Source organism: Cydia fagiglandana, chromosome 14 (genome assembly GCF_963556715.1).
Source record: "Cydia fagiglandana chromosome 14, ilCydFagi1.1, whole genome shotgun sequence".
Taxonomy (NCBI): Eukaryota; Metazoa; Arthropoda; class Insecta; order Lepidoptera; family Tortricidae; genus Cydia; species Cydia fagiglandana.
The window spans coordinates 7,842,841-7,867,526 of record NC_085945.1 but is presented as its reverse complement, the minus strand read 5'-3'; the positions used below and the strand labels follow the sequence as shown (position 1 = coordinate 7,867,526).

At 37.9% G+C, this 24,686-nt stretch overlaps 1 protein-coding gene across 1 annotated transcript in view; it reads right to left on the bottom strand.

Annotated features, from left to right (window-relative positions):
- The window catches only part of LOC134670678 (uncharacterized), a 142,285-nt gene that overhangs the window by 49,132 nt on the left and 68,467 nt on the right, over positions 1-24,686 (bottom strand). Inside the window, exons 7-37 of the mRNA XM_063528494.1 lie at positions 23,032-23,211; positions 22,032-22,192; positions 20,443-20,733; positions 19,987-20,239; positions 19,533-19,715; positions 19,214-19,446; positions 18,706-18,919; positions 18,141-18,317; positions 17,646-17,878; positions 17,243-17,388; positions 16,744-16,874; positions 13,657-13,845; positions 12,923-13,137; positions 12,217-12,452; positions 11,787-11,917; positions 11,189-11,377; positions 9,916-10,655; positions 9,537-9,786; positions 9,119-9,301; positions 8,682-8,941; positions 8,124-8,292; positions 7,615-7,781; positions 6,986-7,229; positions 6,218-6,352; positions 5,227-5,438; positions 3,589-3,725; positions 3,029-3,159; positions 2,444-2,659; positions 1,610-1,814; positions 1,101-1,241; positions 548-687 (exon numbers count right to left, since the gene is read on the bottom strand). Coding sequence (XP_063384564.1) covers positions 548-687; positions 1,101-1,241; positions 1,610-1,814; positions 2,444-2,659; positions 3,029-3,159; positions 3,589-3,725; positions 5,227-5,438; positions 6,218-6,352; positions 6,986-7,229; positions 7,615-7,781; positions 8,124-8,292; positions 8,682-8,941; positions 9,119-9,301; positions 9,537-9,786; positions 9,916-10,655; positions 11,189-11,377; positions 11,787-11,917; positions 12,217-12,452; positions 12,923-13,137; positions 13,657-13,845; positions 16,744-16,874; positions 17,243-17,388; positions 17,646-17,878; positions 18,141-18,317; positions 18,706-18,919; positions 19,214-19,446; positions 19,533-19,715; positions 19,987-20,239; positions 20,443-20,733; positions 22,032-22,192; positions 23,032-23,211 — 6,492 coding nt within the window. The remainder of the gene's footprint in view (positions 1-547; positions 688-1,100; positions 1,242-1,609; positions 1,815-2,443; positions 2,660-3,028; positions 3,160-3,588; positions 3,726-5,226; positions 5,439-6,217; positions 6,353-6,985; positions 7,230-7,614; positions 7,782-8,123; positions 8,293-8,681; positions 8,942-9,118; positions 9,302-9,536; positions 9,787-9,915; positions 10,656-11,188; positions 11,378-11,786; positions 11,918-12,216; positions 12,453-12,922; positions 13,138-13,656; positions 13,846-16,743; positions 16,875-17,242; positions 17,389-17,645; positions 17,879-18,140; positions 18,318-18,705; positions 18,920-19,213; positions 19,447-19,532; positions 19,716-19,986; positions 20,240-20,442; positions 20,734-22,031; positions 22,193-23,031; positions 23,212-24,686) is intronic.

Below are 24,686 nucleotides of genomic sequence, written 5' to 3'. Positions count from 1 at the left end.
CATGGCTAGATTAGATATAGGTCTACTACCTATTAAAAAAAAGGTTTGGCAATTCAACTAACAAACAATTGATCACGAGATCACATAAATAATAGTACTAGGTACAGAAGACTCACTCTCTAACAAAACGCGTCTGTCACGATCAGCACAGATATAGCCGCTAGATGGCGACAGCGCCACGCGCCGCTTATGGCAAACCCCAAAATTGGGGTCGAATGGATCTACTTTTAGCTACCTATAGCAAAGCGACGAAATCGCGGAATGAGCCACGCCTGACGTGATATAGAATGGATTAGAGAGATAACGTCAGTATCGTGTCCAGGTTTAGCTTTGACGTCTCCGTTCGTCACCCATAAGTAAAGGGTTAAATCTCTTAGAGTTAACCAAGCTGACAAGTCTGCAACAATTTTGATAGCACACGCAGTGCAAGTGTTATTTATAAGTCATAATTTCATAGAAGTTTTACGTTTAAAATAACACATGCACTGCACGTGCTATCAAAACCTTGTTGGAGACTTTTCTCTCTAAAAATGTTTTTTTGTCTTACCTGTTTGATAATTTTCTCAACCGCTGGATTCACAGGAGTGTATAATATCTTTCCCATGATGATCGGTTTTATATAACTCCATACAATTTTGCCGCCATACATGTTTAGTATTTCCTTGTAAATAGTGCGGCAGAAATCGGCTGTAAACATAGTATACATTATATTAAACGAAGGTCAAAGGCGTACGGGTAAAATGTTTGCAAGTATTAATCTGATCTATCTATCGTATCGTATGTCACTCTTGCACTTTACTTACATAGCTACTTATTAGAAAGAGATGGCCATGATGACAAATGATAAACGGGTTAATTTTCTAAATTAGACTATTTAAACCATTTAAACAAACGGAACTATATAGTTTTCTTTTCGCGTGCCCTCTAAAAAAACTCACATGATGAGAAAGGCCTGTGCACACCGGCTTGCGTGTGCGTGACGTGCGCGTGCGCTAAAATGTTAGAACCGCACACGCACACATCACGCAAGCGGTGTGCCGTCTCTCATAAGGATCTGTATACTACAACGCCACATGCTGATAATAAAGATCTTAGCTCACTTGGTAACACCTCCAACTGCATTGGATCCGGTTCCTTAGAGAAGTCAGTAGTCTCAACAATGGCTTTGTAAAAGCGATTGTCTGGCACCTGCATAGGCGTACCGCATAGCATATTACCGGCAGACGCTAAGAAACTCGATGCTGAAACAAAAACGAAATCAGTTCACAGCATAACTTGATCCCATATGATGACACTTCTTCCCGCCCATGATGCCGGCGGTCGATGACACTGTGCGAGCGGGACAGCGACATAATTATGCGCGTGCGACAAAGATAGGAACTGGCGGGTCGATGTACGAAATCGTTAGCATCCTTACTTTATACAAAAATATACTGACCCTAGCTTTGACTAGGTTAGGACTGGGTTTTGATAAGTGAAAACCGCATGAAAATCCGTTCAGTGGTTTTTGAGTTTATCGCGAACAAACATACAAACTTAAAAATAGACAGACACGGCGGGGGACTTTGTTTTATAAGGTGTAGTGATATAATCACGCCTTCATACTTACAAGAGAACAGATTGCCGACAGACGTAAAATCAGCTAGCTTCTGGAAGATTGGTTCGTTCGCCAGCACCTCGCTGAGGTTCCCCACATTGTCCTGGATGATAGGCAGGAGTGACGCCATCTGTGGGTAGCTCTCCAGGACTGTGGTCCCCTCGTCGGTGGTCAGGTTGGATGCCGAGTACAGTTGGACGAGGAGGATTGATAATATCTGCGAAGGAATTAGGCTTTTTATGAGAAATTCTACCGTACATTTGTAAGACTTAAATAATTGTCATTGTGGATAAGTTTTTGGCAAAAAATTCCTTTTTGGTACTAGTTTTTATTGCTGACTGTACTTTTCTTTCCACAGGCAACTAATACTCATCGAGACAATTCTAAAAACCCCAAACACAATTAGGTTGCTTTGTTTTATCACATAGTTCCTTTGGCCACCTCCTGTCTCCATCATCAGATCAACTCGATGGTACCATAATATTGTATTGTCAGCCGACTTACATACTATGTACGCACATTTTAATCTTCATCGGAAACCCGGAAGTGCGTCAAATTCGACTTGCAAGATTTAACCCGCACATTGCAAGTTAATAAAAAAACTTGTAAAATAGTTATCGACAATACATACCTAGTAGTTCTTTACTTTACAGATATTTAATTAACTTACCGACTGGCAGTTCGGCTATAACCCAGGGACAGAAAAATGTTAAATGCTTTGGGATAACAGGTATCTAACGTTCAGCAGTTCAGCAGTTTTTATGTTATCATTGTCATGAAAGTGGGAGCTAACGGATTGCCCGGAGTGATGCCTGAACAAAAAATCCTCAAATTGTTTTTACGCACCTTATCCAAAATATAACTAAAGTTGACGTTTTCCATCAGCGCAGGCACGATTTGCTTCGCCTGCTCGTCTTCAATGTTGCAGAACTGTTCTATAATAGCACCGTACACGTCGTCCAAAGTCACTACGTCCACGTTCGCTGGGATGATGGCTTGGGACATGTTCTCTGTCTGGCAGACGAAGCTGCCGATTTGGTAGTCGGGTTTTGGGGTTATGATCTGTAATATTGCAAATGCACTTAGGGGCTGTCTATAAATTACGTCATCGATTTTTGGTATCGTCTTGGGTCGTCCCATTCGTTTTTCTTAAATTTGTCCTATTCTGCTTTCGTCACTCATTCTACATTGAAAGCCACTGACGATTGTGACGAATGTAGCATGAGTGACGAAAGCAAAATAGGACTAATTTAAGAACTTGACGAAAAACGAATGGGACGACCCAAGACGATACCCGATTTTTGACGATTTTTCACGTGTTTTTTCCGCACTATTCCAACCATTTGCTGGATGGTCCTTTTTGCTGGTCGGACTTTAAATTGGCGTCTCTATATTTTGATCTTTTTCGATTTAACTATTTAAAAAACATACCGGTTTAAGGTTGATGTATCCCGCGTGGACCCTGGGCGCTGCGATCGACCAGAAGTTGGTGTTGTTTATGCCAAGTGCACTGAGAGCTGACTCTAACCGCTCCGGCGAAGAAAACAATTCTGACACTTCCACTAGAAAAATATTCAAATTGACGGTTTGTAGAAAGCATATAACTGATGTAACTTACTCTAGATGGCACTCTGCATGATGGTAACTTTTTTCATTTTTAGGATTCTGTACTACCCAAAGGGTAAAAACGGAACCCTATTACTAAGACTCCGTCCGTCCGTTCGTCTCTCTGTCTGTCACCAGGCTGTATCTCACGAACCGTGATAGCTAGGCAGTTGAAATTTTCACAGATGATGTATTTCTGTTGCCGCTATAACAACAAATACTAAAAACAGAATATAATAAATATTAAGTGGGGCTCCCATACAACAAACGTGATTTTTTTGCCGCTTTTTGCGTAATGGTACGGAACCCTTCGTGCGTGAGTCCGACTCGCACTAGGCCGGTTTTAAAGAGGTCACAAAATTGAAAATCTTTTCCAAGTTTCTTACCTCTAAGTTCTTCTTTTTCTAAGAAATAGTTTTTGAAGTCTTGCATTACTCTCAACCCATTAGTTAGAAATGTTACATCTGCTTCCAAAGACGACTCTTTCAAGATTGGCTGGAGCTCTTTTATTATACTTTTTAAACTGAAAAAAAAAAAATTTTATTACTTCTTTAGCCATGTATTCATCGCGAACAGACGTAAACAGAGTCAACTGAATCAACAAAGTTATTTATAGGTGACACAAAATGTTTTATTATGTGTATGTTTTATTAAATGTTAGTAAAGGTTTATCTTGTTTTATCTTGCACATGTATTTAGACTTTAGGCTGAAATTGGGATCCATATTGAGTCGCATACTACATGTTATTACTATTTTAATATTAATATAGGCCGGTAGCTTGAACATGTCATGCTCGCTTAAAAGTCTTTGCTTACGGTGGCGTTGTTGATCGGGTCGCCACTTTCCCGAATGAAGGTTGAGGGAGGCGATGGCTGAGATACGCGTCATACTCGTGAACGGGTGCTGTTTGTGGAGACTGGTCTGTTAAGCTAACACGAGCTATTATACTTAGTAACTTTTATTAATTAATTACAGTGAGACGCCTCATTCTGTTCTCGTATGTTTCTTTTCTTTTAATGAATGTATTAATTATACAGGATATTGACTCTTGGAGACCTTATACATCTCTAAGGATAACTTGATAAACTATATAATCTTATAGTTCTGACACCTAGAGACATTTACACCTCTAAATATTATAGATTTTTTTTGTGTGTGTTTTTTTATCTGTATTTTGTATGTAATTCGACATTAAGAGACCATATACATCTCTTAGTAATTGTAATACGTTAGATTGAATTGTTAGTTTTATTTTATAAAATTGTTGATGTTATTATTTTTGCTTTTATGTAAATTCAATGTTGACGTGTAAAAGTGCCCTTGTGGCCTATTTGCTGAATAAATGTTGATGTTGATGTTGATGTTGACATAATAATTGATTGTCCTAATGTAATGTTACGCATAAAACTCACTTCGCATAATTGTTATTGTGCTGGAAATATTAACATTTCTGAAAAATTATAACACAAACCTAACCTAACCTACCCTATTATACACAACCTACCTATGCAAAATATTTTCGAAAATACTTTCTGTTTCAGCTGGAGAAAAAATATACGAAAAGAGATTTATGCGTAACATTACATTATGACAATCAATTATTATGCGATGAGATAGGATCCCCTGAGATTGATAATTCAAGAGACAGGGTATACGAATGTAGGGGATTTAAACTTTCACGATTTTTACCCATTGTTAAATTGTACAACGGGACTTAACCCCCGAGACCACGGGGACAACGCCGTCCTCGAAACGTCGGAGGTAAATCTTAAAACTTAAAAAACGTGATTAAGTCCGTTGTACAATTTACAATAAGGGTATAGGTAGCTTATTAATAATAGGGCAGCTTATTATAGGGGCAATAAAGTTAGCCCAAAACGGGGCTTTGGAGAGCGGTGGTGAAAAACTGCACTCCTGATGGTCATGACCCACGACACAGAAGAGAAGAGCTTATTATAATCTTACCTAATACTGCAAAACAAGTTTTTCGTCATGTATCGATAGCGAAATAGACAAAATGTACCTGTATACGACACTATCCAGAATCTCATCAGTGAGCAGCCTCATAACGAAATCCAACATGGCCGCCAGCCTCCCCTCCACCAGGGCCTGGACGTCCATGCCACTGGCAACGCCGAGGAGACGGGCCAAGTGGCCTATCAGCTGTTCCACGTGTTCCACTATGGACGTGACGAAGGAGAGACGCCAGAATTCGGCAGACTGTAAGGTTGGTAGCTGGAAGTTCAAGAAATAATTCTAGGCGCCACTTGCACCATTCCACTAACCCCGGGTTAACCGGTTAATACTTGAGTTACCATGGTACAATTTGATACTAAGGGCCAGTTGCACCAACCACATTTGACAGACTGATCAACGTCAGCCGGCGCGCCCCGATGCTTTACTATGAAACTTTCCATACATAAAAATTTAGCGAACTCTTTAACGATACGAACGGTTTGGTGCAACCGACCCTAAGTTAACGGTTTAAGCGCTTAAGTGCAAGTGGCCCAGTCAGTCCCTTATGTAGACCGTTATCTAGGGTAACAACGTTTGACCCTGCTTTTAAATAATTTCCTTACCAGAATTGAGCATCAAGGAGGCAAATACCATTTCTACGTGAATGGTTTTGAGGTTGTAGGAATCATATGTAAAGGAACATGTAACATTGGGTTCTTTCTCTCTTCTCATCCAATAAAGGCTCAAGGAACACTATATTTGTGCACATGTACAGGCAGCATAGAATTTCGTCTGCAGCCGCCTGTACAGTCGCCATCAGATATAACAGAGCGGCCGAGGTGCTCAAAAATATCTGAACACTTACTTTAACCCTTTGACAATAGAGGCGTGTTCAGATATTTGTGAGCGCCTTGGCCGCTCAGATATATCTGATGGCGACTGTACCTCCAATCCAAACTCAACCAGAATTTGATAAAATACTACCTTGACAAGTTCTTCAATTTTTAATAATTTACTAAAATAAGTACATATAATAAAGACCATTTATATTCACCCACCTGCTTTTCGACCAAAGTTTTGTTCAGGTTATTATTAATAACTTCGATGATTTCATTACCACTTATATTTTCATAGACGCCGCCATTGCCGTTTTGTATTTTCACACAATCGCTGAATTCCTTGCATTGATTGATCTGGAATATAGTTATTTTTTGTAGTTTCAGAGATATACATATCCAGAAAAGAATATCAAACTTTATCGTTATTCCTCGATCAGTTAACTTCGTAATTATAGCTTAATTAAGACGAAACAGGAGCTGAGTTTTAAATATTTTAGGTAAGTATAACCGTCTCGCTAACGGAAGCAGCTCCTAAAACTAGTGCGATGTCTTTGTCCTTACAAAGCGAAAAATCCCGCGTAAAAATTTCAAAAATGGAGGTTTCGTACTCGACTGTTTCCTCCTCCAAAACTTAACCAATCCTAACCAAACTTGGAAATCTAAATGATTATGAAATTATCTGTGTCGGACCGTTTTCCTTTTTTGGCTAATTGATATCAGTTTTGAATACTACGCCTCCCATTGCGGCATAGTCAATTAGGCCATTTTGAAGGGCTCTAGCGCCTTAAAAAACAAAAATATGAAAAAAAGCAAAACGGTCCAACACAGATATTGACAATATTAATCTGTGTTGAAAAAATCATTGCTCTAGCATCAAAATCCACGGAGGAAACAGTCGAGTACGTTTGTATGGAGAAATTACCACTCCTGTTGGCTCTTAAAAATAACCATGCGCAAAGTTTTCGGACAACCGTTAGAATTACTTACTCTCCGCAAATTAATTACTATATCATCAACGTCTATTGGCCCCCCTTCAATCGTCTTTAACTTCTCGGCCAACGCATTATCCTTGTTCAAATACATCTTCAAAGGCGCCATTACGTCCAGGTTATGGGCCACATCGGATAGCAGATTCTTCATGAAAGGTGTGTCACTGATTCCGTCTATTTCTTTTATATGAGGCAGCTGTGCTCGAAGCAGTTTTAAGGTTTGTGCTAATACTTGTGCGAACCTGAATTTTAGTTAAAAATTAATTTCCATTTCCATAAAAAAATACAGTTTCCGGTGCTCTCGTAAAAGTTACAAGGATTACACGACAGCATTTATGTTTGGAAAGATCAAATAGGATAATTACCTACATATATCATGTTGATAGAAAAAATGTCACCAAACCAATTGATAGAGGCTATGAAACAAACGGAAAATAAACGAAATAACAAATACTGTGAAGAGAAGAACTTACTAACTTGGTTGGCGCGATGACCCAAAATGAGTCTTAGCCTCCGACACAAGAGCACGCCATTTTGCCCGGTCCCGCGCGAATTCTTGGCTGCCTCGAAAGGATGGGAGAAGACCGTGGAGAAAAGTAAAAGATTTAATAACTATTGACTACTTACATGGTGGCGTTTCCAAACGCGTTACGACTGACGTTTCTCGCAAGGCAGTCGGATAGTTTAGGCGAATGGTTGGACAAATCTTCGAGTAAGTGTAACTCTACGTGTTCCAGAAATTCATTTACTGCCTTGTTAAGCTCATATTTAGTATAGTTCCGTGTTGACATCAGCTATATGCAGAGAAGATTCAAGATAGTTAATTTAGACAATTACTACACATAGCTTATGTACCTACCAACTTAGATGAAAATAAAGATCTCTATCTCCAGCTTAAAAGGCAAAAGTCACTATTTCATTCTCAACGACAATAGAATGTATATATGTATTAGGTAATGGGCATTTATTTATTAAAGTTGAGCTAATTATTGACAGCAAAATCTAAATAGTGTATTACATACTTAGGGCAGTAAAGTAAGAAATGTCTCGGATCACATGGGACATAAATTATTGTTTGTAAATAAAATTATCAAGATGTCCCGATGACCAGGTACTTGACAATACTCTCAACCTACCTCTCTGAGTGCCATGTCCCAATGGAAGTTGTTCTTCAAAGTCTGGTATATATCGTCCATGCTCATTTCGTGCAAATGACACAGTAAGTTGTCGTACTCCTGTTTTTTGAAAAGCTGAAGATTTAATTGCTTGAACCATGTCGTCAATGGAGAGCAGATGGTACATTTGCTAAAACAACAAAACACCCATACCTACATATAGTCCATAAATTAAGAAATCGGCGAAATCAAAACCAAAATACTACTTTGCTAATCCGCGAAAAGATAACGTGCTAGTCAATCAGTGCTAACCTGTTACTTACGGGTTAGCACTGATTGACTAGCAAGTTATCTTTTCGCGGATAAGCAAAGTACCTAATATTTTGGTTTTGATTAATATGGATTTCCGCAAAGTAACGCCTGATTCTATTCAGTAATCGGCTAAATGATGACGCAACAAAGGTTAACGTTAACTTGAATGAATGGTAGGTAAATTAATTTCCTCTAGAATACAAGGAAGTTTTAGAGATTTGATGTACTAGTAATAAGAGAAAAATCATCACAATAAATATCGCAAACCTGGTGTTCAGGAATAGTGTAGCAGCATCAACAATATTGGTCAGGAATCCAAAAGACATCTTCGTTACCGACTCCTGAGACAGCAAGCTCATTGCTACCTCCCTCACGTGAGCTAGCTTCTCCTCCGTTACCCAATCGGGTCTCAACGGAGTTTGGGGGCCGGTTTTCACTAAGTTGAATTTGGATTCGAAGTTCGCTAAGTCTACGTTTAGGGAGGTATAGTTGATTTCTTTAGGCAGTTTAAGATCCATGTCGTAACCCTGAAAAATTGAAAATACAAGATTAACGTTGATAAAGATTTTATATAACCAGTTTAAAAAAAGAACGCCTTGATCACCAAGATTCATTGATTGTGGTACATGTAATTATAATTATAATGAAGGTATTGTCGATGACAATGATCATAATAATTATGTTTAAGTCTCTGAATTAATTACCTGAGATGCTATTACAAGCAGTGGTAGCTCCTTGAACAATTCTGTTTTCTCTTCCATGCACAGCTGGTTCTTTAGATCGGAAATTATTCCGGTTTTGTCAGGGATATAGTCGGACAGGGTAATGTTGGGGAGGCAGAGAGCATCTGTGTTGTTTACGTTAATGTCTCGAAGGAGGCGGACGAACTAAAAAGATACAATGTGAATGAAGAGTTGGTTACATTGACCAAGCTATTAAATGATTGACCAATCCACCACTTATTAAACTTACTACCAAGGAAAATAAAAACTTGGTTTCTAAAATATTTAAATAAATGAATGTAAAAAAACTATAGATTCATCTAAGACTAAGGAGAAAAAGTAAAGCCGAAACTAACTTAAGTGTTAACATGGTGTATTTAAACATGATAAGAAGACTCACATGTATTTGATCAAGATTAGTGACCACGTCATCGACGATATCAAAGCTGTTTTCTAATTTGTCAAAAAATCCTGTAGCGTACTGTCCATTGTAGATATTCCTCAAGTCTTTCCACCAATTACCGCCAGAGATGAAACTAAGGATTACATTTTGATGCTGAAGAGCAGAATGTATGTATTTGAGGTATACTGGGATTCCCAGGTCGTAGGAATATTTTATTGAGTGTTTCAAATAGTTGATGATTTGAGTTCTGTAACGAGAAATTGGATTCTGGATAAGGTTCAAATATCTATTGGACAAAAACATTATAAAAATGATGGGAAAAATTAAGAAAATCGAATGTAAAAGAAACAAACCAAGTTATAACAAAACGCAATACCTTTGTTTAAGAAATTCCCCTATATCTGTTAAATTACCTAATACATCTTGTTGCAACACGTCCAGGAAATTATATAAACTACCTCGTGTGACTTCATAGTCTTCTTTCACAGTATCTTCAACTGCATCATAAACCACTCGGAAATTCTTAGCACATAACAACACTTTAGTCCTCTGCATGTCAAGTAAAATATCTTTCTCTGTATCATTATTTTTCAAGTCATTACACATTTCTGTTATACCATTGATTAACGTGTAGTTATCATTATTTTGCCATAAAACATTCGTAATTAAATCAAAATGCAATGCGACAGCCTCTGTTGGCCTTCTTTTAAATATTTTCTGTATGGTAGTTAAATCATTTTCTAATATTTTTACGTCATCTTCTGTTAACTCTGTAGCAATGTCATCAACTTTTAGGCTTTCTATAGCAGTGTGAAGTTTGTTTACGATAGCTACTATTCTGACTAAATAAGCAGTAGCTGCAAATTGTTTCGTATTTATTTCATTGAATAATTTATATGATGTATCTGTTTTATTGACAGTATACGTTAAAATTGAATTAAAGTTAGCCTCAAATTTGCTTTTCATTGTGCTAAGTTTAAAGTCTTCTTCAGATAGAATAGCGACATTTTTGTTAGCGATATCTTTTAGTAGAGTTGTCAAATTGTTTACTTTGTCGAAAGCATCTTCGAAATTACTTATCAAATTACTGGAATTTACAGTGAAGAAGTAGTATTGCTAAAACAAAAAAAGAATCATAGTCATTAACATAGGTAACACAATCAAATACCTGTTTAATATGGAAAATAGGTTTTTTATTTTGTGTGGTTAAAGGTACAACGTAACATTTACCACCGATATTTAAATATTAAGTAAGTTAAAATTTTAACATTTGTAGTAGGTAATAAAGGCTTAGAACTGAATCATAAAAATTATACAACTTTATGCAACAGTCGGTTAGGATTCAAAATTTTTCCACTTATAGCACGTTTAATATCAAGCTGAACTGATGAAAAACAGAAAAGGGGGGCCGGAAACACTGTAATAAATTAAATTAACCTTTTGAGTTTGGGCTCGGTAGATTAGCGTAGTACTTTTTTAACTGTTTTAAGATAAACGGTACATACCTCGCAATCTTTTTTTTTGTTAAAAACATCTTTCAACATGGCAATTAATGAATAATGAGCTATCGCAACTATATAAGTAGAACTTTCTAAAAACCTACGAAAGGAAGTATCTACGAAGGCAAATATGTCTGAAATATCACTCACCGGTTTCGCCACGATATCGAGCAATGTGTTATCGCCCCTCGGCAGCGAGATCCAGTACAACAGCGACGGGCAGATGTACGGCTGGACTCTGCGGATGCTAGCGGCGTCAATGGCGCTGCCGGGAGGCGGGGTTAACGCCGACACCAGGGCGTCGCAGTCCCAGAACTGAGATTGGGATGCTCTGCGTATCTGTTTGGTAAGAAGGAGGTTCAGATGAATACTGCAAGCTATATAAAAAAAAGGGAGTCTGGAGATGATTTAATTAGAAGTACCTAATGGGCCTGAGGAAGTAAAGAGGATGGATCAGCGATGAACTGATTAAGGAGAGTGTTGGTTGTAGAGGTTGAATATAAAAGTTGGAGGGGAAAGACCGTAATGGCTTACGTACTCCGACAAAATCGAAGAAATTCTAGAGTTCAGCATGCACGAGAATGGCGTAAGTGAAGTTGATCTTAAGGTCAAAAATATAACTAATATGGTAAAGTGGATTTGGAGTGACTATCCATAGGATTAGGATTGAGAGAGCTGCTAAATATGGTGTAAATCGAAAAGTTAAGAATGATAATTGTTAGCCATTTTTATACGTGGATATACTCACTTGGTTCATGAAACCATAATCCCAGTAAGAGTTGAGCAATACTCCGATGAAATCAGTCATCTTATCATACAGCATGTAAAGACCAGTTTTCTTTGTGAAGCCCATTATTTGAAGCAGGTTAGCGTCCGGCTCTGAAACCAAGTAGGTATTTATGCTCAATATGTTCTGCAAAATACGACGAAGTCCGCGAGATCAAGATAGGTAATTGCCTTTAAGATAATTTCTTATAATCAAGACTAATATGTGACAGCAAGTTGGACAAATATGACACTAATGGACGACTCACGTTAGACCGGGCCGGAGCTTCCGGCGCTTACTTTTATATGACATGACAGGCGATCACTTGATGCTTTCCATACAAAACGATGCGCCGGAAGCTCCGGGTCGAACACGGCCCGGTCTAACGTGAGTCATCCTTTATTATTCTTACCATTAATTTCATAGAAATAAGTATGAAGATCTTCAGCCATGTTTTTAACCAGAACAGACAAGAACCTGAGCGAGTTCTTTACAGCACTTCTCAAGAGCAGCCAGCAGTCATCCTCTATGAATGTAGCTCCTGAACATTTTACGTAGTTTTCCCATAGGCTGTTCAAAGACACGTTGTCATGGGCGGCTGGTGTAATAATTGAGTCTAAGACGAAGTCCAATTTTGAGAAGAAATTCCTGGACCAACAGATATGAGAGGATTAGTAAATAAATAACAACATATAAGCGCTATAATGTACTTTGTAGTTTAAGTAACATTTAGGTTCCAAATTCCTTAGGTAACTAGATTCTTGCAATCACTGATTTTGATGGATCCGAAACTAATTTAAATATTTAAATATCTAAATACCACAACACGAAGTTTATATAGGTACGAAACTAACAAAATATCAACAAGTTATTTATGTTTGTGTGTTTTTAGTTAATATGGTGGTCGGTTACGTAGTATTACGTTGGTACCAAAGAGCCGTACAGGTCGTCTAAGATATGTGGTTACCGTTGTATATGGACATCAGGGATTCAAGGGTTTCACATGCGCTTTGACGTCCCCTAAAAACTGTACCCTCCACAACCCTTACCAACCCATGATTGAAAACATTTACCCATAAAATATATACAAAAAAAAACATACCTAGGTCTCAACTTACCGTATCACAACATCTTTTCCCCTCAACGTCTGCTGTGCGTATCTCCAAGCCGAAACAAACGTTACAGGTCTTTCTGTTATGTCAGAAGAATCGTCAGCTATTTCATCTAGAACCTTCTTGAGGGCTGCTGTGTCTTTTATCACAGAATCGAATGTTGAGGAGAACTCCAGAAATATATGCTGAGATGGTGCTGTGTTATTCCAAGTTTGTATACTCTGGAAGATAAGAAGGAATATGTGTACATTACCAGCAACTGAACTTAGACTTGCTTGGAAAAAAAGGTTCTCTAGTAGTTTATCAAACAATATCAAAGAATTATCAATGAGTTGCCAGATAATGAGAGAGGGTGAGGGGCGCGTCAGTGCCTTGGGTCAGTGCCAATAGGCACTGGGTCAAAACAGTTGTAGAAAATAGTAGAGAATAGGGGAAAGTAGTATATAGAGAGTGAAAGTAGAGAGAAGGGGAATTTAAACACGTACAAGGAGAAAGGAAATCTCTTAACAAAATAGACAGATCTGGTCGAGATACTTGGCAATCGTTGGATGAACGCATGATCGGTTGCTGTAAAGATCTTTGAGGTTGTAATGTATCTATAGTCTGTGCGGAAAGAGAAAAGTCGTGAAATGTATGTCCCTTAGTACATTCCAAAAAGCAAAATGGATTCCTTTCGATTGATGATGTTGATGATGCAAAAATCTTACATAAGAGCATCCTTCATTTAACAAGTAACTTACAAGATTCGTCAAGTGCTTCTCATTCAGATACTCGATCCACTCCAGCTGGAAGCTACTATCCAAACACAGCACTGTCTCCAGCGCCTCCACGGCTTCCTTCGAGCTGTCCGTGAGGTCCAGCAGATTGGTCAGGCTGTTGGAGCAAGGCCATGGCGGATCCGCGTTGAGTGCTGCTATTATCGGTCCTATCTGGAATACGGTATTTATATAAAACACTAATTTGTTGCTGGACATAGGCCTCCCCCAAAGAGTGCCACAATGACCGGTCTTGCGCCACCCGCATCCAGCGGACTCCCGCGACCTTTACCAGGTCGTCAGTCCACCTTGTGGTTGTTGTTGTGTTGATCCCGGTAGAAACAACAAGATCCCTTAATTCATCGCCAGACGTCGCTGAAGAAATTTTGAAGACAAATGTGGCAGAATGTACAGAAATCTTCAAATTTTCGTATGTCTCATCGAATATAGTTCTTAAGACTTTTAGGTCTTTAAATTTAAAGAAAACAGAAGATCTTTGGGGCCTGTCTGTCAAAGTATTAGATTCCATCATTGAGTCAATTACACCATACTTAGCTGAGATTTTCAACAGATGCATTGATGCTGGAATTTTTCCAGATATTATGAAACATAGCAAAATTATCCCTCTGTTTAAATCAGGAACGAGAACAGATCCCACGAACTTTAGACCGATTTCAATACTACCGGCATTAAGCAAAGTGTTCGAGAAACTTATTCTGAATCAACTATTGTCACATTTCAACAGAAACAAACTGCTTGATAGCAATCAATTTGGTTTCACCAAAGGTCGATCAACTACTGACGCCGGTGCGGTACTTCTAAAACACATCTTTGATGCTTGGGAAAAAGCTCAAGATGCTGTTGGAATTTTCTGTGATCTGTCAAAGGCATTTGATTGCGTTGATCACGAAAATTTAAAGAGAAAATTAAGCCGCTATGGGATAAAAGCTAGTGCCCTTGACCTGGTCTCATCGTACCTTTCGGATAGAACTCAGCGAGTAGTTATTAATGGAACTCAATCGGCGGGGTCCCCGGTAGCCCTCGGAGTGCCTCAAGGTTCAATTCTTGGTCCCTTCCTGTTTTTGGTATACATTAATGACTTACCAAAAGTTGTGCAAGATAGACATGATATAGTGTTATTTGCAGATGACACTTCCCTTATATTTAAAGTGGACAGAAAGGAAAATAGCTTCGAGAGCATTAATGACGCGCTATCTACCATTGTAAACTGGTTTACGGCAAACAATTTGCTTTTGAACGCCAAGAAAACCAAATGCATCAAGTTTACGCTACCTAACGTCAAGCAGGTAAATAACGGCAAGATTAAAATAAAAGGTGATACGCTGGAATTTGAGGACCGAACTGTTTTCCTGGGAGTCACTTTAGACTCCAAACTGCAATGGCATGCACATATAGGCACTCTAGCCGGAAAACTTAGTTCAGCAGCCTATGCAGTGAGGAGAATCAAACAGCTGACAAACGTAGAGACGGCCAGGCTGGTATACTATAGTTACTTCCATAGTGTTATGTCTTATGGAATTCTGTTGTGGGGAAAAGCGGCAGATATTCAGACAATATTTGTGCTGCAAAAACGAGCTGTACGTTCCATCTATGGACTGGGCGCTCGAGTATCCCTAAGAGAGAAATTCAAAGAAGTTAACATTCTTACCGTTGCATCTCAATACATACTAGAGAATATTATGTATGTTCGGAAAAACATCCACGAATTCAAGGTTAACAGTGATATCCATAACTATAACACTAGAAACAAACATAAACTTGCCGTGCCCGCCCACCGCCTCCGTAAGGTTAGTACGTCTTTCGTCGGGAACTGTACACGTTTTTATAACAAAGTCCCCACTGATGTAGTGAATTTACCACTTCACAAATTTAAGTCGCACATTAAGCACTCCTTGTTATGTAAGGCGTACTACACTGTAAATGATTTTATAAACGATAGAGATGCTTTTAAGCCGGTAGCTTGATTGGTTTCATTAGTATAATAAGAATTAAATAAATATTGTTTTTTTTTTACACTGAATTAAATATGCTAGTGTCCAGTAGAATTGACACATGAGACAATGATGTTCTCGCTTGATTATATTGTTTAATTTAATTTTAGTTTTGGACACTTGGAGACCTTATACATCTCTAAGTACATATTTATTTATTTGATTTTTATTTTTGATTGTACATACTTACCTATATTTTTAATGTTTCTGACACTTAGAGACCTTTACATCTCTAAGTCAACTTAGGCTAGTAATTATGTGAAGCTATATTACTGTCTTTTTATGTAACATATGAGCACAAAATGCCGTGTCTTACAGCTACATGTTATTACTATTTTAATATTAATATAGGCCGGTAGCTTGAACATGTCATGCTCGCTTAAAAGTCTTTGCTTACGGTGGCGTTGTTGATCGGGTCGCCACTTTCCCGAATGAAGGTTGAGGGAGGCGATGGCTGAGATACGCGTCATACTCGTGAACGGGTGCTGTTTGTGGAGACTGGTCTGTTAAGCTAACACGAGCTATTATACTTAGTAACTTTTATTAATTAATTACAGTGAGACGCCTCATTCTGTTCTCGTATGTTTCTTTTCTTTTAATGAATGTATTAATTATACAGGATATTGACTCTTGGAGACCCTATACATCTCTAAGGATAACTTGATAAACTATATAATCTTATAGTTCTGACACCTAGAGACATTTACACCTCTAAATATTATAGATTTTTTGTGTGTGTTTTTTTATCTGTATTTTGTATGTAATTCGACATTAAGAGACCATATACATCTCTTAGTAATTGTAATACGTTAGATTGAATTGTTAGTTTTAATTTATAAAATTGTTGATGTTATTATTTTTGCTTTTATGTAAATTCAATGTTGACGTGTAAAAGTGCCCTTGTGGCCTATTTGCTGAATAAATGTTGATATTTGATATTTGATCTGTGTTGTTGTTGTTGTTGTGTGTGTTGTTGTTGTTGTTGTTTGGACGTCCTCTGATGATGACTAATTCGTTACACGTAATTTGCTCAAGTAAACAATACAGTAAAGATACTCACATCAGTATTATCATTGGCAAGAATGCGAGAGGCATCGGCGATCAAATGAGGCAAATTAGGTATCAGCCCGCGAACAACCTGCACCGTGGTGGGAGGTAAATCTGAGGTATAAGATTCGTTCCGTGATAGAGCTGAAAAGAGGTGGAAATTGTTTATGGTTCAATTAGATTACAGTTAGAGATAGATTATGCCCCACCAGATCGATGAACGACGATCTGGCGAAGATTGTGAGAACACAAGTTGGGGGCATGCATGTTAAATTGTTGATGTACATAATGAAGATACGGCAGGTAAGAGCTTTAAAGCTGACATTTTGAAGCTAAAAGATGAATTGAAGAACTTGGCACGAGTCGCAAAACTAGTCAAATGAAACCGAAGTGCAACCTTTCCGTTCCGATAACGATATACATATTGCCGCTTCACTCGCAGCAGCTGACACTCTCAGGGTAGTCATGGTACTAATAGTCAACACCTTTGCGCTATCCTAATTGTTCCTTACCTGCAATGAGTCTAATAAAGTCTTCAGCCACCGCCAGAGGTCCAGTAAGCATGCCGAAGCTGCCTTTCACTTTCATCCAACCCTCACTGGTGAGGTTGAAGATTTCACGATCCAGGAGGTCTAAGACGCGAAATCCAAACTTAAGACTGAAACAAATTATAACTAGTGTAATTTATAATGATTTGAATTAATCCTTATATGTATATCTTGTCGTATCAAAAAGTCAGATAAGATAGAGAAAGCTGGAAGATACGCCAAGCTCTTAAAATTAATGATGATGATCATTGTTTAATAAAAAAATACAGATTAAGCATAATAGCCAAAAAGGTACTTGGTTGAATACCTTTGTGCAAGGAATAATAATTATGGAGCGATTTTGCTTAATTTGGACCTTTGTACATACCTCAAATGCAAGCTTCTTTGTATATTGTCCTTTCCAAACCAAAAAATCTTTGCTTCGTCCAATAATGCTTGAAGTTCTTTCTGCATCTCTTGATCCATCCCAAAGGTTTTAAATTCAAATAGATAAGTGTAGTCTCTGTCTAGAGTGGCATACAACTGTTTGACTCCGTTTATGAGCTGTGTCCATTTTACCTCGTCTAGCGCGCTATGTTTAGAGTTCTTTACCTTTTCTATCTGGAACAAAATGTATGGACTCAATTCTTAATAACGTTATTCAATCTTGTAGTTGAACTGGAATGATTTGATGAAACGAAGTCGCATACTGATCTAGTAGTAAGATTATACAGATTAGCATCAGATATAGTTATTTAACAGGAGAATTGCTTATACCCTAAGTTCTTATAGAATCCTCTCTTGGACAAGGAACACAAAATATACTAAAAAGAATATACACATACAAAATTAGAGGATACAATACCGGAATTTAATAACTTACAGCTTTTCCAATTGATGAGTTGCCTAGAAATCCTTTTTCAATTGCACTAGACATCTTACATAAAGCGGAGATCAAACGAAGGCTGTCTGCTGCTGATGGAATTAATATAAACGAAGATGCCTTTTCAACTCCGTGACATAAAATGTCTTCGCTATGTGTCGATAAAGATCTATATGTCTGAAAAATAAGGTTCTTATATTTCACGATGTTTGTAGAGATCAAGCAAGTCATTCAAGAAAAATATAATTTTCCGATATCAACGATAATAAGTTCCGGATTAATAGTGTGATCATCATCTATTAACTCTAATCGAAAGAGCTTCATGTAAATGTGCTAAATTAATCGTAGGTACTGGTGGTTCCTATTACTTGCGATAGTTGAAACAGTAGGTATTCATCTTTTTCTTATGATATCGTCAATGTCATTAACTCATTACCGATACCAATACTACATTTTACAAAATTGTACCAACTCAATTTGTTAAAAATTCTCTTACATTCTCTTTTATAAAAATTGAATGATTAAACCCAGTTTTACTAAAGTTCATTTACAATTTCAAACCTACCTTTTCTTCATCCAAAGCAGTCAATAGCACAGTCTTCAATACGTCAGGATACATTTCCTTCACCTCATCTGTCACGTTTGTCGGTGTGGTCGCAAGCTGGGTATTCAAAGCCATCAACATAGTTGTCGCATCGATCAGAACTGGAGTTATCTTGAAATCCAAGATCGTGTTTTGCTTGACTATCTCTTTTGCTAATGCACCGTGGAGGGTTATTCTAAATACACATATTATGTTTTAGTTCACTTAATTATTTCTTAGAAACTAGCATGATTAATTTTATGACCGACATAAAGCACTCGCCTTTAGTACAAAGTTTTTCTATTTGTTTAATGTTTACCAATTTTTTTTGGTAAAAACTAGTAAAATATTAATCTTATGTCTTCATTTACACACCAATGCATAAAATGTAGGATCATAGGTATAAGTACGAGTATTATAAAGGTGTTATTTTAAAAAGCGTTGTAAATAATAAATTAAGGAATGATCAATATTCTTAAATGTAACTTACAATATCTGGTTTCTCAAATTAGTCTTATTCTGAAATGTTTCCAAAAAGTCTGCGTTTTTAGTACCATCAAGCAGTGTCCTCCAATCAACCTTAGTTTTGTCCTCAGCATTAATTCTAGTCAACGTATTGTAAAAATCCTTAAGAACTTGAAAATCTCTATCTATTGTGTAAAGCTGACTGCTTGTGTCTTTTCCTACAGTTTTCTGAATTAATAACGATGCCATATTGTTGATCTGAAATGTTTTTTTCCTTTATAAGTAAGAAAAGCGTATAGCCAATTATTTAAAACAAACACATACTATAAAGAACTTATACTTACATTATCCCTAACGTCAAAGAAACCAAAAGATTGTATTAGGTCTGAAATATAGGTTTTCCAAGCGTCACTACAGAGTTTACCCTTCAGCATGTCTGCGTCCGCATTTGATACCACAAAGAATTTTTGCAGCTTTAGTCTATCGCAAAACAGCTGACTAGGGACACTAATTTTAGAAGTGAAGATCTGTGGATAAAATTTAGTCATATATAGAGAGAAGATTATCTCTGCATGCGTAGTTAGTACAAAGGTAGACATGTGAACCTATGTCGGGATTTAATTTAACATTTCATGATTTAAGCCAACTTCCACATTATATTATACTTTTATTAACGTCACTAAGACTCATAATTATTTATATTTCCCTTTTAGGAGACTTATAATAAACATCTGATTAAGTAGCACTACGTTATAACACACTATTTTCTGATTTCAGCCACATATAACAATGGCCTACCTGAGTCCTCTCCGTATCAGCCAATGCTTCCAATCCCTTCACTACAATTGGTGCTGGAATATCCAGTAATAATTTAAAACCCTCGGAGTTCCGCAAGGAAGCATTGTAGGCCACCTCTTCTATATGCATGTTGGTGGAGACGACTTTGTGTGCTCCTTCAATTAGTTTTGTCAGCAAAGTTGAATAGAAGAGAACGTCTTGTTTTTGGTCATCCGGAATCCACTTAAATATTATATTTGTGAGTTTTGATAATCTAAAATATAAAAATATAAATTAAAATATTTGTAGCTAATTACTTTGGAAATAATTATAGGTAATCATAGCAGAAATTCATCTGATATTTTATTAGCAAAATATATATTACATACTTATATAAAATGGTTGCTTAATTTAGAGTTATATAAGTAAAAACAATAACAATATGTATCTATAGCATAAAAAATAAAATTCACTTACACATCAAAAACATCGAAACCCGAATCATTTCCATTCCCATCGAAATCCTGCACAGCTTCATTGACATCCTTAGAAACTGCTTTAAAATCATTATTACCACCGAGTTTGTTGCCAACATGCGTCAGTAATAAACTTGAAATATCTTCTACAGTGCCGTTGGAATCCTTGGAAGCCACGAATTTGTTCAAATACTGGATACCAACTATAGCTGCGTCGATGAGTTCCCTTACAGTCTTGTATGCTTGTGTGTCCGCAAATGTTGGTTTAAATTGGTCCATGAACTTAGAAATACTGAAATCATTATAAATGCTGTTAAAATTATTCTCAGTGTTGACACAATATGGGTTTTATATTTAACTAGCGACCCGCCCCCGCTTCGCACGAGTTAGCAAATTATACACTTAAACCTTCCCCAAGAATCACTGTATTGATAGCTGAAAACCACATGAAAATCCGTTCAGTAGTTTTTGAGTTTATCGCGAACAAACCTACAAACACAAAAACAGACAGACGCGGCGGAGAACTTTGTTTTTAAGCTGTAGTGATTTTCTACCTTTAAGTAGGTATCCGATTATACTCATAGGTTTTTTAGATTGAAAGAAAACCATCTATTTCTACTATCAAACTATGTTTGTACTTTTAAATACCCGTGAATCAGACTGATGATAAAATTGTCAGAACAATGGTTACTTAGAATCTAAAAACGAACATTTACGTGATAAATGATCGCTATGCTATAATTATCTTATAGCTAAGAAACTATTAATAGTTCGCCTGATTTTGTAATTCAGAAATTATTCATCATTGTTTATTAGCTATTTCTCCATTGTGCCACGGCGGAATATTGTCTATTGTACTGTATTATGGATAAACAATTAAATTACCTATCAATATCGGAAAGAAAACCGGTTTTAATTGAATAAAAGAACCTAGAATATTATTAAAAGCAGTTTTTTTTATGATATAGGAAATAAACGAATACACAAATCGCGTGATGGTAAAAAACTACTATTTCCCATGGACACCTGCAACACTAGAATTTTTAAATTAAGCCCAACCAGGGGCCGATTTTTGAATTTCGACCGCTCGATTTCGTGTATTTCGTTCCATAATATCTTCAGTACCCGGTATTTAAGTTCTACTAATAGAATTGAAAACGAGTGGTCAATACCACTCGATTCCCAATTTCTACCGCTGGTATTTCAAAATTTAGCATTTCGCTGTTTTCCACCGACTTTCGAGTGACGAAATCGAACGCTCGAAATTCAAAAATCGGCCCCCAGGCGTGGCTTACTCCGCGATTTCGTCGCTTTGCTACAGGTAGCTAAAAGTACATCCGTTCCACACCAATTTTGGTGGCTAGCCATAAGCCGCGCGTGGCGCTGTCGCCACCTAGCGGCCATATCTGTCCTGATCGTAACAGACGCGTTTTGTTAGAGAGTGAGTCTTCTGTACCTAGTACTATTATTTATTCTGTGGTTCAACATAAAACTTGAAGGAATTTTCATGCATTCGACACGAGAGATAGAGGTAAGCTGTGATTTGTGCCCTAAATGTACTAAAATGCACTCCCTTTCAGAATTACTTACAATGTCAAGTTGAAGTAGCTGAATTCCTCATTCCCGAAGAAGACTGTCAGCTCCGATGGCAGGAAGCTGTTGACATTTGTCATCCGTAATACTGCAGTCAACATGTAACCCAGTTGCGTTAGCCGGTCGTCCCCGCTTAGCTTCTTATACATGTCGCCTATCTGTTAAATAATCACTTAATTTACAATCACTGGCCATTCAGCGGGGTAATGCCGCCAGTATTTATGGCACATTTGGTCCGGGAGACAATCAGAGTGGGGGGCAATATTTTATTTGTTAAGTTAGTTTTACTCATTCTTAGGTTTATTTTAGTTTATAATTTGTATGTTTAATCTGTTTTATTCTAAAGGTTTTTAATAAAATAATTCATACCTTAATTTAGTTGTAGTACTTAGTCAAATTAAAGGATGACTCACGCTAGACCGGGCCGGGGCCGGGCCGAAACTTCCGGCGAATCGTTTTCTATAGAAAGCACCACGTGATCACCGATCAGCCGTCATAGAAAATGACATGTCGGCCGCATCGGCCCGGACACGGCCCGGTCTAGCGTGAGTAATGTTTAAATTTAGGTAGGTAGGGTACATCGCCAATTATTAGCCAGTTTTCAATTACTGGCCACCTATACTAAAATGAATTCTGTGTATAGGTGAATAGAACTCATTTTTGTAAGAGGCGGCCAGTTATTGAACGAGTGGGTTGTGGATAAATTTCAGTTACTGGCCATTTTCCTTATACTGAAAATGAGTTTTATTTATCTGTAAATAGAATTCATTTTTGGAATAGGTGGCCAGTAATTGAAAACTGGCTAATAATTGGATTTTCGTACCTTATATACTAAAATGAACTTTGTTCACCTATAAATAGAAATCAAATTAAGTGGCCAGTAATTGGGGGGTGGCTAGTAATTGGCGATGTACCCTACCTACAAAATTTTATCTATAAAAAACTAAAATAAAAATCGGGCCAAGTATGTTTCGTGAAAAAAGCACACACAACTTACCATATTTATATATTTCCCAAAATTGACTTCTACTATTAGATCTAAAAGTATTTTCCTTATATCTCTATTTGTTAGCGAACAAAGTTTCTCCACTATAACGCTCAAATGTTCGGCATTTTCCATTTTCAGCGTCTCCGCTAGAGAAGTTGCACTACATCTGTCTATATTGCCTTTCATTATCTGAAAAGGAAAACAGTTTTGGCAAATTGCACATTATGATGAAAACACTCAAAGCCGTTTCACACACAAAATTCAAATTGGTTTGAAAAAAATTTCAACATAATCTAGAGCCTCTCCCTATTAGAAAGACTAGCGTCTTTTGAGCGTCAGCGTCAGCTCAGAAGAGGCAGGCACCGGACGAAGCCTGCGTTGTGGATTTCTTATTGCAAACATATGTAAGTACATTAAGTTAATTAAGCTTGATATGTAATGAAATTGATTTATTAGTATTAGGTAAGAAGACGCTAGTGTAGGGTGGTCCTATACTTATTAGTTGCTGCTCGACGCAACATTGGAGCAACTGCACAGCGGGCACAGCGTCACCATTCTCCATAGCGCCGACTAGACGCCGACGTAAAAAAGACGCTAGTGTTAGGATGGCATTTTTAGAGTTAAGCTGGACTTCCGAGCAAAGCGGCTCTGACGCAACGGCCGCAGCGTTAGAGCCGCTGCGTCAGTGTCGCAGCGTTAACTGACGCAGATTCACTTCCGAGCGGCGCGACTCTGGCGACAGTCGCAGCTGTTATTCCATACGGTGCAGACGTGATATACTTATGATAAACCCATCAATTATGAAAATATTTTTGGAAAAATAGGAGGATCACGATCTTTTACTTCGTGACTTTCACAGTATGGAGCGAAGCCTACCCAATTCAATTTCAAAAGTAGAATAGACGAAGGAACTTACACCATCTTGAAAAAAAAAAGCAGTTAAACGAGAACGACGACAAATTCAGGAGCTTTTGTCGGTTTAATATTAATTTTTTTGATATTTTAAATATTGACATAAAGTGACATTCCATTTCCAACTGCAGCTGCAATACTGTTCATTTTACTATGGAAACGCGTCGCTGTCATTGTCAATTTCCATAGTAAAATGAACAGTATTGCAGCTGCAGTTGGAAATGGAATGTCACTCATACCCTCAAAACCACGTACGATCGCAGCGACTGCGCGACAGTGCTTGCGCAGACGTACCACGGCCGCTATCGCCGAGCGATACTGACGCGGCGCTACTGTCGCTGCGATAGTGACGCTGCGCTCGGAAGTGAGTTCATACATTTCCATACTACGTAATACTGTCGCTCCGTCGCCGCGTCAGTGTCGCTGCGTTAGTGTCGCCGGAGCCGCTGTGCTCGGAAGTCTACCTTTAACCAGACTCCGACGCTCGGGAGACTCTATGGCTACACTAGTGTAAAAAGTAACAGTGGTCCGACGCCCTTTGACGTTGTACCGAGCTACTAACAAACAATTAATGTGATGACAGCGATGTACGAGTATGCAGCTCGGGTGCGCGCGAATCCCCCCGTCCGGCATCCCTCTCGTCGAGCGACTGGATAGACTGTGCTATGGGTCTGTCTTTAATTTTGAAGTGGGTTTAATCAAAACGCTCCACCGAAATGTGAAACATACTCCTAGGGTCAAGGCGGAAACAG